At 39.2% G+C, this 15,299-nt stretch overlaps 2 protein-coding genes across 8 annotated transcripts in view; both read left to right on the forward strand.

Moving 5' to 3' along the window:
* The first annotated feature begins 277 nt into the window (after positions 1–277).
* Positions 278–15,299, forward strand: part of LOC108041436 (putative mediator of RNA polymerase II transcription subunit 26) — a 45,889-nt gene continuing 30,867 nt past the window's right edge. The window contains exons 1-2 of one of the 7 annotated variants that reach the window (XM_044458453.1): positions 278–688; positions 2,777–3,080. The gene's annotated coding sequence lies outside the window, so the exon portion shown is untranslated. The remainder of the gene's footprint in view (positions 689–2,776; positions 3,081–15,299) is intronic. The other 6 variants (XM_044458456.1, XM_044458454.1, XM_044458455.1 and 3 more) reach the window with 6 other exon arrangements.
* On the forward strand, positions 8,717–13,436 carry LOC108042171 (dynein axonemal assembly factor 5). Its single transcript, XM_017120331.2, has 2 exons — positions 8,717–9,345; positions 9,423–13,436. Exon 2 carries the CDS (start codon positions 9,888–9,890, stop codon positions 12,405–12,407), a length of 2,520 nt encoding a protein of 839 aa, XP_016975820.2. The 5' UTR covers positions 8,717–9,345; positions 9,423–9,887; the 3' UTR covers positions 12,408–13,436.

Below are 15,299 nucleotides of genomic sequence, written 5' to 3' on the forward strand. Positions count from 1 at the left end.
TGTGTTTTATAGCCGTGCGTTATGTTCACGTGCGCGGCAACTGCTTGTATCTGTATCTGTATCTCTGTATTTGTATCTTTATCCCGCTCGCTCTCTCACTCGCTCTCTAGTAATGTGCGCACCGTAATTGTAATTATAGTAATATGTTTTATGACGGTTCCCTCGTTTAGCAACCCCCGCACACAGACGCGCTTGGCCAAAATGTATCTAGATACATAATTGCCACATTCAGTCGTCGTTAAATAGTTGCACGGCGCAGTTCACACAAGCGGCAGCAGCAACATTAGCCAGCAGCAGCAACAGCAACAGCAACAGCAACATTAACAGCAGCAACAGAAACAGCAGCAACAGTCGTTGCTGTTGTCGTCGTTTGTCGACAACGTCGTTTTCGTGCTTTATAGCGCTCGCACTCAGAAGTCGTTCAGAATCGCTGCCGTCATGGTCGTGGTCGGTGTATCTGGTTCTGGTTCTGTTTCTGTTTCTGTTTCTGTTTCGGTATCGGTATCGGATTGTGTGGACTACTAAAACTCCGTGTTGTTCTCTTCCGTTCTGGCCGTTTCTTTCGGCGCTTTTGAGACCCAACCAAAAAATTACCGGTAAATCGTTGACCGCGGGGTCTAAAAGTCAAATTCAATTTACGCGCCACGTAATTATAATTAGGCATGAGGCCATACAAGGAATGGTACTGGTAAACTGAACAATCGACCCCCTCAGAGAGTGTACTATTTTAATTAAGTGTGTGCTACAGCAACAGCAACAACAACAGCAACAGCAAGAACAACCATAACAACAAGAAGTCACGCATGTGTATCTTTGTATCTGAGCTGTTTTTGTGAACGAGAGTGTGTATTTGTGCCGCTTTTGTGTCCATTAGTCACACATGAAACTAATTAGCATTTCGTCTGTTTGTTATTGTCGCGTTTGCTGGTCAAAAGAATTAGCGCGGCAAGAGCAACGTCAAGCGCCATTATGCGATATCCCATATAAATGTATATCTAAACACACACATAACATATAAATATGTATTTATATATCAGTCTGGGATTCTTTGCGCGACCCGCTCATTTCTTTTATGATTTTTGCTTGGCATTTCCCATTAATTTGTTTATTTTGTGCCAGCGACGCTCGATTCCCACCGACGGCAATCAGCAATCGAGTTTATATGGCGACAACACGGTCAGCACAAATTATCAAAGACAGCAACAACTTTAAGCGGTAGTAGCAAAATAGCAAAGTAGCAACACAAACGGCATCTCCAGCACCCCGACAATATAAGCACTTCTGCCTATTGACGCTAATTGCTGGCTGGTGTATCTGCAAGATACTTTAACCGCTCACACCTCCAGTGTTTGCCAACATTTTGTGTGTGTCTCTCTATGTGTGTGTGTGTTTTTTGTTGTTCCCCTTTTATTATTGCTGGTTCGCACGCTCGGCGGGCAATTTGTCAACGAGAACGTCGCTGACAGGTTACGCAGCCGCACTGGTGCCAATTGATTTTCAATTCATTTTATTTGGCACATATACGTACAATATGCCCGTATTCTCTCATAAATAAATTATGAAGCGTGTGCAAAAAAGGAAATTTTAATTTTCACAAAAATATTTCAATTACTCAATTAAATTCAGTTGGCAAAAAGGTGTTATAAATAAAGCATTCGCTCAATCGTAATTGAAGTCCACTTTATGGTCGGCCGTGTGTGTTCGTTTTCCATTAATTACGCTCCCCGGCCATAAACGCTGTCGTTTGCCGTTGCCGCTGCCGCCGAAGCTCGTTGGTATTAATAATAAATAAGTAAAAGTAAATAAATAACTATATAATGGATATAAAGCGCTAAAGCTGCCATTTAAGTGCCGAAAAGTTCAAGTTGTTATGGTCGGAGCGGTCAAAATGATTATAAAAATGATTAAATAAAGCAAAACAATTAAACAAAACCCAGTTAATTTGTAAATGCCAAGCAAAGCTGTGAATATATGACCCCGATTATCCCCCACCTAAATTTCACCAATTAATTTGTTAGTGCCGTCGGTATTTATTCGTATAGAAATTTGTCACAAGATTTCCTGAATTTTCATTTGATTTCTTGGCAATTAATATACAAAGTATTCTTCAAAGAAAGCAAGCAGATTTTCTCGTTACAATTAAATTCCCGGGCTAATACAATTGTTAAGCGCATTTGCCAAATTACAAATTTCGCCACATTTTCAATATTTTAACGAGCAAATGGCCAAATTGAAAACGAACACAAGACAAATGAAGCAAAAACAGGGTCGGGATTCGGTTTGCACATTGTTTCACAATAAATGAATGAATGCAAATATATTTAATTAAATTACAAAGGCATTATATGCAGCTAAATGTGTGCGAGCGAGAGGGGAGAGACAATGGGCTGCCAATTATGAAACCAGAACGCATTTCAAAATAATTAAAAATTAAATAAATGAACGACGTGCGGGCAATAACAAATTGTGCAGCTAAACTCAAAAACAGCCAGCCAAAATACATTAAAATTAATTCGCAAAGGCAAAACAATAATCAATAATTGTCAATTGGCAGGCTAATGAATTAATTACATTTTCATCCCCGCCCCCATGTTATTTGTTCCTTTTCTTTCATTTGTCAATTTTTTGTATCGTTTATTTATAATTTTTGTTTTAAATGACACCGCCATTGGCAGTTTTTTTGTGTTTTTTTATGCCTTAGTCGCGGCAAAGGCAATTTAATTAGGGAAAGTGGATTAATTTGCAACTCGTTAGACTAATTAAGGATTATAATCAGCAGCGAAACCAACGAGCCATGTAAAACGTCAGCGAGTAAAAAGTGAGCTGAAAAAGGATAACAAAAAAGTGAAAGCAAAAGGAAACCAAAATAAATTAACTGAATAAAAAAAGAAGCAGCAACGGCACCCACATAAGGTGACCTTTGAAACCCAAACTATAAATAGTTCAACAATAAAAAGCGTTTGGCCAACAACAAAAACAACAACAGCAGCAGCGAAGAGAGTAAAATCGTTTAATTGGATTTCCGCTCACCTTGACTCTTTCGGATACAATCAACAACCGCCCGAGTGGCCCCCTCACAGGTGAGCAACGTTGTAAGCAGCGGCATAATCTATAATTCGAGTACATTTCCCCCGCCCTTTCGACTTCTCGAGAGGTCAAAGCCAAAGGGTCTAGGGCCAGATAAACAAGTCCTAATCAATACACAAAATATTACTATGTGCCCTCATGTTTTTAAGAATCACACCTATGTATATATAAACAAAAGTTCCCGGAATTCCCACTGATAATCAACTATCAACCCTTAGCCTTTGAATTAATCTCAATTAAAAGGAAGAGAGACAACGTGACCACAACAAGATTTTGTAAAAAAATGTATTACTATAAAATAACACACTATTTTTAATAGTATTTCTATAATTTCTGAGTAAAAAGCCAATTAGTTACGGTATTTATCTTGTCAAACGGGGACATTTATAAAGGTAAAATAAGAATGTTCTAATCAACAAAAAATTAAAATCAGATAATAATAGTTTTTCTAATAGTCCCACCACAACAGTTAAAAATCAGTTTTTTTTTTTTTTAAGTGTAGTCTGTAATATACAGAAAGTACATTACCAGATGTTAAATTAATTGACCATCGCAACACGATAAAAAACTTAAAATCTAATCTTATCAACACAGTAAAATATTCGACTTATATAGTTTCTCCTCTTTTTTTTTCGATTGATTTTATTTTATTGACCTTTTTAACCATTATCAACATGATATTTTTTTCTTGTCAATCAGTAAAAAAAATGATGAGTTATTATCATGTCATGTCGAAACAAATGGGTATCTGCTTATCAATGTCATAAAATAAAACAAGAGAGAACGCTATAGTCGGGTGCCCCGACTATCAGATACCCGTTACGCAGGTAAAGGGAGTGCGAGGGAGATGGAGATAGAAACTTTGATCACGCATAACTTTTTAACGAATGGTCCGATTTGAAAAATTTCTTCTACATTTCGATAGGTATTGATAAACACAATAAAACTGCATTTTTACTTTTCCGAAATATTTAAATTTTTAAAATCGTATATAAGCGATTGTGGGCGTTAAAGGGTGGCACCAGTTTGAAACAAACTTGCGCTGCGTAGGAACTCCTAAAATCTACATGCAAATGCCAATCTTCTAGCTTTTATAGTTTCCGAGATCTCAGCGTTCATACGGACGGACAGACAGACGGACAGACAGACGGACAGACAGACGGACAGACAGACGGACAGACGGACATGGCTATATCGACTCGGCTAGTGACCCTGATCAAGAATATATATACTTTATAGGGTCGGAAACGCTTCCTTCTAGCTGTTACATACTTTTGCACGAATACAATATACCCTTTTACTCTACGAGTAACGGGTATAAAAATGAAAACTTTACATAAGATAAGAACCAATTTTTTTTCAAAATTATGCATTTATACTTTTATTTGTTTGCATTTAATTTTTTCCAGCCAAGCAAATAGAAAGTCAAATACTTGATTCAAAATTAATTGACCATCGAAACACGATAAATTACTTAAAATCTTATCTTATCAACCCATTTAGCTCAGTATAAATCAACGATATCAAATTAGTTAAATTTCTCTGTAATCACGTTGTTGACATATAATTAATTTCAATTTCATGATGATGCCGCTGCTTTTCGCCAGCTCTTGTAAATGCTGTTGATTTTAGTGTTTCCGGCATGATGACTACGGTGAAATTTGCTGAAAACTCGTATTTATTCTGTCCCATTCCAAGCCCTTGTCGCTGAACATATGCCCTGTCTCAGCACTCTGCCATTTATTACCAGTTTAGTAATCGCAATTGGGGAAACATTGCACTGTCAATTGCCGCAACTATACGGAATGTAAACAAATGATTGCGCACACATAATATTGCTAAAAGAAACCGAATTGTCAATGACTGCGCATTTATTTGTGCGTAAACAAGGGAATATCGAGGGTATCGGAAAGGCCCTAAAATATGGGAACATGGAGGGTTAAAACTCTATTAAGCCTATTTTGGCTACTCTTTTTAGAACCCTTAATTCCATTTACAGCCTAGATCTAAAGACTTCAGAATTAACTACTCTTATGAAAAAGCACTCTATCTTTGAGTGCCGCACCTATGATTATGTTTTCAGCTCACCGTACAAGCTGATTCGTTTCACAGATACTCCATATTCTGTCTGTGTTTGTGTTAATTACCATACAGAGAGATAAGAAAAACTAATATGAGTACGAAATGAGCTTTCTCTTTCGCTCGAATTGTGAATCTCTATCTATAATCCGATATTATCTGGGAAGGGGTTCCAACTAATTGTCCCAGTCATCGTCCGAATATGGCATTTAATTGAGTCATGTCACGAGTATTAGGCATAATTAAATGGCAATTTCATTCAGAGCCACAGAATTTTGTGTGTGCGAGCACTATATGATATCAAATATCTATGGCACAACAGGTTCGCATTTCGTACTGAAATTAATTAAATTGTTACTCAAACCGTTTTCTGATTGACTGACAGACGGCCTGACACTTGACGCGATGAATGAATGGATTGCCATGGCATGAAATAGCCTGGAACTGGTCAGTCTGGATCCGCCGCACTTACATGTGGTATATGAATCTATATATATACTATATGGTGGAAACTATGCGACTGCACAAACAGAACACGGGCTCAGCCATTTGGCATTTGAATGGGGCTCGCGGCGATTACGCAAAAATGTAAATAGGAAAAATTATATGCAAAAACAGAAAAAAACATTTGTAGCTCTCATTACAATCACACACTCAGACTGCCTGCATTTTTCACGCTAATAACGAGAATAAACAAATAATGAAAATAAATGCAATAGCTATACTGAAAACAGAATGCATAAACAAATGGGTCTATAGGCCATTAATCGGCTCTCAACATTTTTGATATGCTTAATCACCAATTTTTCATTATATGGGGAATGTTATTGGTCAATAAAATATGTATTCTACATGAGATCTAAGCTTATTAATTGCAAATTGTTCAAAAAAAATGTCATGGACATTTTCAAATATATTGTTTTACTACCATAATAATTACCCTAATAATGTGGTTAAATTTACTCGTTAATAAAGTTTATGAATTTCAGAAAACTTATTTAGACCTTAATGAATAAAGTATACATTAATGTTAAATTTATGCGAAACAGTGCTAATGCTTTTGGTTTAATTATGGGTATATTTCATTTTAAATTGTAACATACATACATTCTTGTAAACAAATTATATTGCACAATTTTCAAGATGACTGCATTTATATGTAAAGTTTTCTCAAGTTTAATCAGTCTGTAAAAATCAGAAAAATGTTTCTTTAAAAATTATTTAGATTTAATTTGAATGGACATTTGTAAATTGTTTTTTGCTTTGGCAAATATTTGTATTCTAAATCTGAAGCCCTGCTCCTCCTCAAGTGATCAATATCAATTAGTTGTTCATGGGCTTCAATTGCCTGCCATCTGAGTTTGTTTATTAATTACGAGCCGAGCTTTCTTCCCCTAAAACTCGAAAAGTCGGCGAGGCGGCTCCAGCTCAAAGACCCAGTCCGCCATCCCGATCCCCGGATTCCAATCCCCGGTGCTCCAAAAGTAGACTTGCGAGTACGAGAGTACCCAGCAGACAGCTCCGGCAAATAAGCAACCAGCTCGACGTATGATGATGGCAGATGCGATTACAGGCCCGCTGATGAGTCACGCAATTAAACGGCGCACATTAATATGAAATGCCAAATGGGGGGCTGGAGGAGCCACTTCCACACAGCACTTGCTTATATAGCGGCGAATAAAAATAAAGAAAACAGGGGAACAGGACTGGGACTCGTTTTATTTCACTCACCCCATCATTTACACATCGCAATCTGGGGCTGTTTGGCAGAAAAGTGCGACAAAAGTCAAGCCATTAGGAACATTTCTAATCAGCGTTTCTGAGAAATCGAAGCACAAGCACAAACACACAGCCACAAACACAAACAGAAACACTCACTCAATCAAGTCCAAGACGACTTAAACGGACAGTTGGAAAATAAAACTAATTAGCCAGTGCAGCCTGCAATTCAATCAATATCAATTGGCAAATTTGCATTCAGGCAACTCTCCGAGGGGTAACAAGTCCATTTAAGTGCTCGCAAAGCGGGCAAATTGGACCGTAAGCGGGTTTTTGCAAAACTACAGCCATGGTATCCGTATATCTAATTAATAATTATGACCATTATGAGCCAGCTGGTCGGTGTTTTTGGCCTTATCTGCAGGCAGACAACTGGTTCAGACGGGTTCGAGGCGGTGCGACGGCTTCCGCACTTTGCCGGCGCAAAAAATTGTAACTTTTAATTGAAAACTCTTTTGGCCTGAAAAACGCACATGCATGATGCATATGCAGATGTATGTAAATACCGCATATGCTCAATTGCTTTCGAAAAGCCGATAAAAAAATGAAATATAAATAAATTTGCACAACATATATGTGTGGTATGAGTATATTGGTATAACTTTGTTGTCGGGGCGAACTGGCCGACATCAAATCAAATTGAATGAGCGCGGTCCATTACTCTTCCAGTGATTTTGCCAAATGACTTCATTTCATATCAATTAAGTTTATTGTGCCGGTGTCTGTTGCCCATAAAAAACGCACGCCGCACTCACAGATACAGATACATTTACAGACACAGGCTCACAGCCCACAGATACAGATACAAGCGCTGAGGCATACAGATACGCGGATACATTGCCCTGCCCTGAAAAACCGAACGAACCTGATTCATGCGCTTAATTGCTTTGGAGCGTGTGCCGCCTGCCGTCGCACACAAAAAGGTATGGAATCGAATTGTGCACACAAATGGGAGCAGCAAAACTTATGAGTTCGCCATTGTATCTGTATCTGTATCTGCAACTGTAACTGTATCTGTGCCTACATCTGTATCTGTGTTTACCCACCATATCTGTGTATCTGCGTCGGCTTTCAATAAAAATGACAACAACAATTTTTGACAGCATATAGGTAAGGCAGGACAGAAAAAGAAACGCTCATAAAATATGCCCGGCAAACTCAAATGGGCACGCCAATCTAGCAACCCTACAGATGGGATAACGAAAGTGAAATTGAACAAAAACAGGGAACAAAAAATATTCCACACACAGGCATTAAATGAAATTCAAATGGAAAGATCAACATCGGATAGCAGGCAGGCTGGATTAATATCCACGGCAACATTTCCTTTTCCTTGGCTTCATAACGAGTTCAAAACAGGAGATCGTCAAAATTCCCACACTCCAAAAGAAACCGATTGTCGCATTGAAATGCTGGGAAACCTTTTTACCTTATCAAAATATTAAAACAATCTAGTCTAAAATCCATCTCATTTCATAGAAAAACATTATTAAATATGCGGTTTTATATTTTTTATCTTAAGGAAGATTTTTAAAATACAAACTGTTTCCTTCGCAATTCATGATTATCTTATTATGAGGAATTTAATTAAATATAAATTTCAAAGTTTTTTTATGCTAATAAGTGCTATCAAGAGATTCAATCAAAACCTAAATCAGTAAATTCATAAAAGTGATCTTTCCATGATATTCACCAAATTGACTGCTAGGCTAATTACAATATCATTCGATATCGATACTGCCATTTTTCTGGTTATCTACGACCAAGCCCCACATTTTTCATGTGTAGCCCATTATAACCCTAATTTCGGTGACCCACAAATGCAATTAAGTTGCGATAAAAATAGACATTTTATGTGATTTCCTTCCATCAAACACAGTCAATCAGTCGGTCGGTCGGTTGACTAGTTATTTAGTGGGTTGGTGGGTGAGCAAGCTCACCCCCAAAGCGGTTGTGCCGGCAATCAATCTTAGATATTGTCGTTCTGTTGGACTGATGTTGATAAGGAACGACAACGCAATTAGATAGCCCGCTTCGCAGATAAGCGAATGCGCCACGAGCGGCACAGAAACTTTTATGGATCGCCGCCAGAGCCGAACTCATAAAAAAGACTGCCTTCCTGCTCCCTTGCTTTTTTCCCGAGAAATTTCATTTATGTATCTGACTTAATTAGCTGGGCAAATAAACCAGCCGCAGCAGTTCAAACAGAAAACCAACAGCTTTTTCAAAAGGCGCGCCAAGCCAAAAAACTTTCCAGCACTTTTTTGTCCGGTTTCGCAACACTTTCTGCCACAAAACAGCTGATCACTTTTCAGTATGTTCAGCATTTTGTTTGCACCACGTTGCCGTGTAATTTTGTTTGGGCAAAATAAACAAAAATAATGTTGAAGAGAGGGGAAAGTGCGTTATCTTTTGTGTAGTCATAGCAACCGGTGTGTTTGTTGTTTGACTAACATTCAAATATTCTCGTTTTGCAGCTTAGAAAGCTGAAAGAACTGAAAATCACACGAAGCTCCAACAACCGGCAAAAAGTATCTGAATTCAGGAGCGCGAAAGTGTATCTTCAAGTTGAGAATAAATAATACATGAGTTATCAACAGCTGCTAAAAACATTCGCAAAAGGAAAACAAAAATACAAGATAAAATCAACCAACCAGAACGGAAATATAAGATACAAATAATGAAAATATTAAAAAACATCTAGATATCACAAAACCTAAAAGTTAAATACTAATAAATCGGCTTATTTCAAAAACAGACAGCTAAATATTTTATAATATTCAAACCCTAAAAAAGAAGTGAAATTTCCATCGAAAAGTATCTTTAGGATGGGAAATACCCCTCAAAATATAAAATCATAAATACATTACTTTTACTAAAATTTAAATAAAGAAAAAGAAAAGTTTTAGCTTTGATCGATACAAGACTGTACAAAAATCACCATGAGCTTTGAGATTGATGCCCAGCAGATTTGTGAGCAGCTGGAGGGCACTGACCGTCGCCAAAAGACCAAGGTCCTGGAAGAACTACGAAATCTGTGCCGAAATGCCCCTGAAAACATGAGCACCGAGAAAATGGCCGAGAGCTTCGATCAACTGTATCTCCATCTGCTGAAATCCTACGATGATCGCTTCGAAAGTGTTCGCGATCACGCCGTTCAGGCGGTAAATGCTTTTCTGGAGCGCCTGCCACCCATGGACTTCCACCTGCTCAATGTGGTGTCCACTTTGGCAGAGCGGATGGGAAAAGCCGAGACCGTGGAGCCCAGCGAGGAAATTCGGCTGCTGTACATCGGCCAACTCAATTTGATGGTGCGCCAGTATGCAAAAATGGGAAATGTCGGCGTCTTCAGGGAGTGCTATCCACAAGTGGTCAAGATTCTGATCAAATCCATCAAGGATGACTATCCACTGGTTCAGCGCGAAGGATGCTCCACCTTGGTGAATCTCTCTCGTGTTGCAGATACCCAGGAATTACGTCCCTTTACGGAATCACTACAAGCAGCTCTATATGGAATGCTGAATCACAAGCATGCGCAGGCCAGGATCTCTGCGATTGAAGCCATCGGCAGACTGAGTCTTCACATGGACGCCAGTGGTGAAGCAATGAAGAGGCTCTTCAACGAGGTCTCCCCTCTTCTAATGGACACAATGCCTTTGGTTCGCCGTGAAGTGGGTCAGATGGGTATTCTTATGCTAATGGAACTGTTGGATCGTTACTCCTTCTTTGAGAGAATCCTACCCTTGGTGCTGTGCTGCCTGAAGGACGAATCACCGGAGGTTCTGAGCCACATCTACCCCCAGTGGCTCAAGTGTGGCAAGCTGTATTTCGAAGAAAATGAAGCCGAATTGTGTCAACAGGAGATCAGCGATCTGCCAGTGGAGAATTACCCAAAAGATGTCAAGCGTCCCACTATTGGATGTCGAGGTTTGGTGCAACGTTCACTGAGGTTGCTGAAACTTATAACCCGAGAAACTAGCGACTGGAAGGATAATGTTCGTCTGCACGCCTTGAAACTCCTATATCAATTCGTTTTGCATGCTGAGGCCGCAATGACGGCCAAATTCTTTGAGATCTACGGCGATTTGGCCCATGCCTGTATCGATCCTGTGGCAGAGGTCAATGCTGAAGCTGCTAAGGTGGCTGATTTGATGGGTCGCCTATTGTCCTACGATGCCTGGATTGACCACGGTTTCGATGGCCTGGAACGGAATGCCAGGGAATCCTACATGAGATGCTTCTACCACATGTTCACCTCTTCATTGGGTGGCAGCTACGATCAGATGATGAAGTTGGCAAAACTCCTTCGCAGCACCGACTATTCGCACACCCTGAAACCAGGCTTTCAGCTATACATACTCAAACTTTTGGATACCATACTGGACAAATCGCTGAAGATCAATGCGGGACAGGAGGAGCTGCAGGATCTCTACGAGGCTGTCTATGTGAGTGCTGTAAAAGTAATGGCTCTTTCATATTCTCTCAGCGGCAACCTAATTAATGAGGGGAAAATGCTGATCGATAAAATTGTTAAATTTGAACAAATTTCGGAAGCCAAACTTCACGAGCGCTGGTTTCCCTTGGCCCTGAAGGATGTGGAGAATCTCGATGCTGCTTTGGAAGATAATGCGGAACCAGTGCTGTTGCTAGATGGTCTCATAAATATATGCCTCATTCGAGCTACATATATAGTCGATCTAATGGAAAAGGTGAAGCTGGTCTTCGAACATTGCTGCGATAGTGCTCAAGTCAAAGTCTTTAGCAGTCTCTCCGTGGCAACGCTTTATTGGTCGAAAACCATGGACATAGAACGTGAGCGCAGCACTCAAATGTTGAGTGAATTTATATCGCAAATTGTGGAGCCCTATTTGACCTGGAAAGCTGGATCAAATGCCGAGGCCATGAGATCTTTGGCCATGGCTACACTATGTGCTTTGGCTCAGGGAGCTGAATCTGAAGCCATGGAGGTTTTACCCTCGTTAGCCAAGCACATGCCTAGCTTACTCGAAGATCGAAATGTGACCACCCGTCATTATGCCATCAAGGCGGTAATTTATTTCCGTGAAATGTCTGTGGAGGACTTGAAACCATTGGGTTATGCGACCATGCAGCGCATGGATGATCCTTCGGCTGGTATTCGTATCCTGGCTGCTTTGGCTGTGGGTAAATTGAAACCCAAATTCAGTGACTCAGAGAAGGAAGCGGAACACGAAAAGGAGGTCTGGGATGCTTTTGTGAAACGTGCGATGGATCTGCTTTTGCTCTATCACGAAAGCCCCGAAAAGGACATCAAGGCAGCTGTGGAAGTAACCCTCAAGGTCCTGGCCAAATCTCATCCGGAAGCCTGGGAGGAGCGATATCAACGAGCTTTAGCTATGGTTCACAAAAAAGAACAGCTAGATGAACTCTACAAAAAGTTAACCATTAAAGACGGACCAGAATCTGAAGCTAATACATCCTAAGATATTTCCACAATTTCGATAAATGTATAAAATTGAATAGGTTTCTTTTTTGTTTACCCTTTTTCATTCCATATTTTTGTTTTACTGAAAAAAAACCTTCACTCTCAATTAAAATAAAATGGGGATTAAACATTTAAATTGCTTTTAATTTCTTCATACAATTTCTAGTTTACATTCAGGCACTTGCTTCCATTGACTAATATGTTTCCACTTCCAAGTACCAAGTTTTATTGTAAACAAAAGCTATAAACTATAAAGGAAAAGCTGTGCAAGCGAAAATCACACAAATCTCTCGTTTATTTTGCCATGGCCAAAAATAATCCGTTTGATGATGAATTGGGTTGCAAAAAGGGGGCGGCAATCATGAAGCTAAAAATCATCAAAAACTGCAATTAATATACAGCACTATATTGGGTTAAATACTTGATAAATATACGAGTTTATAAATAGCCGGAAATGGGAACAGAGTGCCTTTTAATGGAAAAAGAGTAGAAAGGAGTATACAAAATACTGCAAATTATTCTATGTTAGGGCATAATATTACAAATTCCTTTGGGCATAGTAAACAGACAATTAGCTACGCAAATACATTTTCGTGATCCAGACCTTTCAAACAACCATCCACATCCGCAACAATTAAAAGCTGAGCACACATGAACTTGCGGTTAACTGAAAGTGGGTTTGGTGAATGAAATTAATTTTTAAACTGCGAGAACTGCGTTGTAATAATCCCCAGGATGCGGTAGATAATCGCGTGATGGCATTAACGAAGCCAACAAAGTGTTGCATAACTTTCTGCGCAGCACATGAAACTGCATTCGTTGCCGCAGCCGATTGGTTTTTCAATCAGCAGCAAGTCGACCCAATTTCCGGGCAACGGGAAAACTAATTTGCTTCGCTATGTAGCCGAAAAGTTTGCACACTATATTAAAACAATTTGTCAAATTAGGCAAAATGTACAAGTTTCTAATTAAAATACCCACACGCGCGCACATGAGCTTCTATCTTCGTTACAGGGATGAGAGCACATAAATACAGTGGGCACTCGAATTACGAACCCCAGGGGAATGTAGCATTTTAGTATATTTAAATATAAGTACAGAAAATAGGCATTTGCTATGGAAATATCCCTAAGTTAATTATTTTTAACCATTCCTTGGAGTTTGCAATTGACATTACGTTTATTAGTTTGATTAATAATAAAAAAATGTATAAAAAAACGAATATGATCAAGCAACGGTATAATAACCTATTAAGCTTAATTTACTGTACGTAGGCACACACACATATATATATCGACAAAGTTCAGATGGCGCCATTTGAAATGTATGTCCCCATCTCTTTCTGTGCACTTAATTGCTGGCAAATGAGCGTCAGGAGCTTTTTTCGCATGCGAGTTGGCATGGTTACTGATGATGAGGGGGCGAGGGAGGGGTAGCGGTACTGGAGAAATGATATTAAAATACGTGTGTGTGAGTGTGTTTTGGGCAAACACATCCGAAATGACTAACTGCAAATAAATGTAAGCAGGGTATCCTTGGCTGATTTGTTGCTGCCGCCGTTCTCGCTGCTCACTTAATTAATTTTATTTAACATTTTCGTAGGGGCTAATTATTACATATTTTGGCAATTAGAGCTTCTCTTCTTCGTTCGTTGTGATGATCTTTATGGCAGGATATATTAAATTAAAATAAAGGCCAGACCCCAAAGAGTTCAGGGTGGTGTTGGGCAGCTCTCCTCATTGTTATGGCAAAGCACATTTAACTAATTATGCCGAACTCCGGGCTTCAAAGACAGTCCGCTGTGGACTTTGCAAACGAAGCGGACGCACAGAGAGCGGCGGCCACCCACAGACGTCAGTTGTCAGTTTAATTAATCCCTTTCAATGGCAGACAGGACCCGAGCTGCAGCTTCACGGAAAAAAATAGGGAAACTAATCCTGAATTTTAAATTGATAGTAATTAATTGTGTACCTTGAGCAGGGATAAGTACATATCTAGAAATACAAATGCAATTCAAATAAAATATATAGTTAATAACAATAAGGCATCCATATTTTGTATTAGTTTAAATCCGATTGGGGATGGTGTTGATCCTAAAACCCTGCCTTCTCCACTGGTTTATCGTGAATTAGTAAACAAAATTTAATGGATTACCGATAAAAAAATTGAATTCTGTCTTATTCACATCAACTTAAGCAGAAATAATTTTTTTATTATTTCCAATAGTGGCTTAAAATATTTATATAAATTACAACAAATTTATCTTTAAAATGTATTGATTGAACCGCACATGTCGGACTTTCTCGAAGTGTACGGCTGGTGGCACACGGCAAATAAACAGTTATAAATAGCAGGAATAAGCAGACCAGCGGACCAAGGACCACCGACAACTTCATCCTCATCGCCGCCGCTTGTGGCGCACAAATTAAATGCTACATTCAATGCCATTCCGAAATCATTTCGAGTGCTCGCCATTCGGATGGGCTTTTCTGGTGGTGTTCGGTTTGGCTCGGGTTGCTTGGGCTGTCTGAAGGACGCATAAAAGTTGCCAGCGCTCGACTTCTGCCGCAATTGAATTTCACTAAGGCAAAAAAAAAAAAAAAAATAAGTTAAGCCGCATGCCTGCCCTTCTCGGCTTTCCTTTTTCTCGGAGCTTGCAATTTGAAAATTACTTTCATTACGTTTAAAAGTTCATTAAAATTTCACATCCCTGAACCGTCCATTTTCGTTTCCCATTTTCCATTTTCATTCTACAGTTGTCAGATATCGTACATATACATACATTACACTTGACTGGCCTAAAAGAGTAAAACGCCAGTTAAAAATAAATATCTACCAAATGCCTGACCTATTTGGCCGTAATACATAGATGGCCATGATACTTTGACCC

This window comes from Drosophila rhopaloa, unplaced genomic scaffold (genome assembly GCF_018152115.1).
Source record: "Drosophila rhopaloa isolate 14029-0021.01 unplaced genomic scaffold, ASM1815211v1 contig_167, whole genome shotgun sequence".
NCBI classification, from domain to species: domain Eukaryota; kingdom Metazoa; phylum Arthropoda; class Insecta; order Diptera; family Drosophilidae; genus Drosophila; species Drosophila rhopaloa.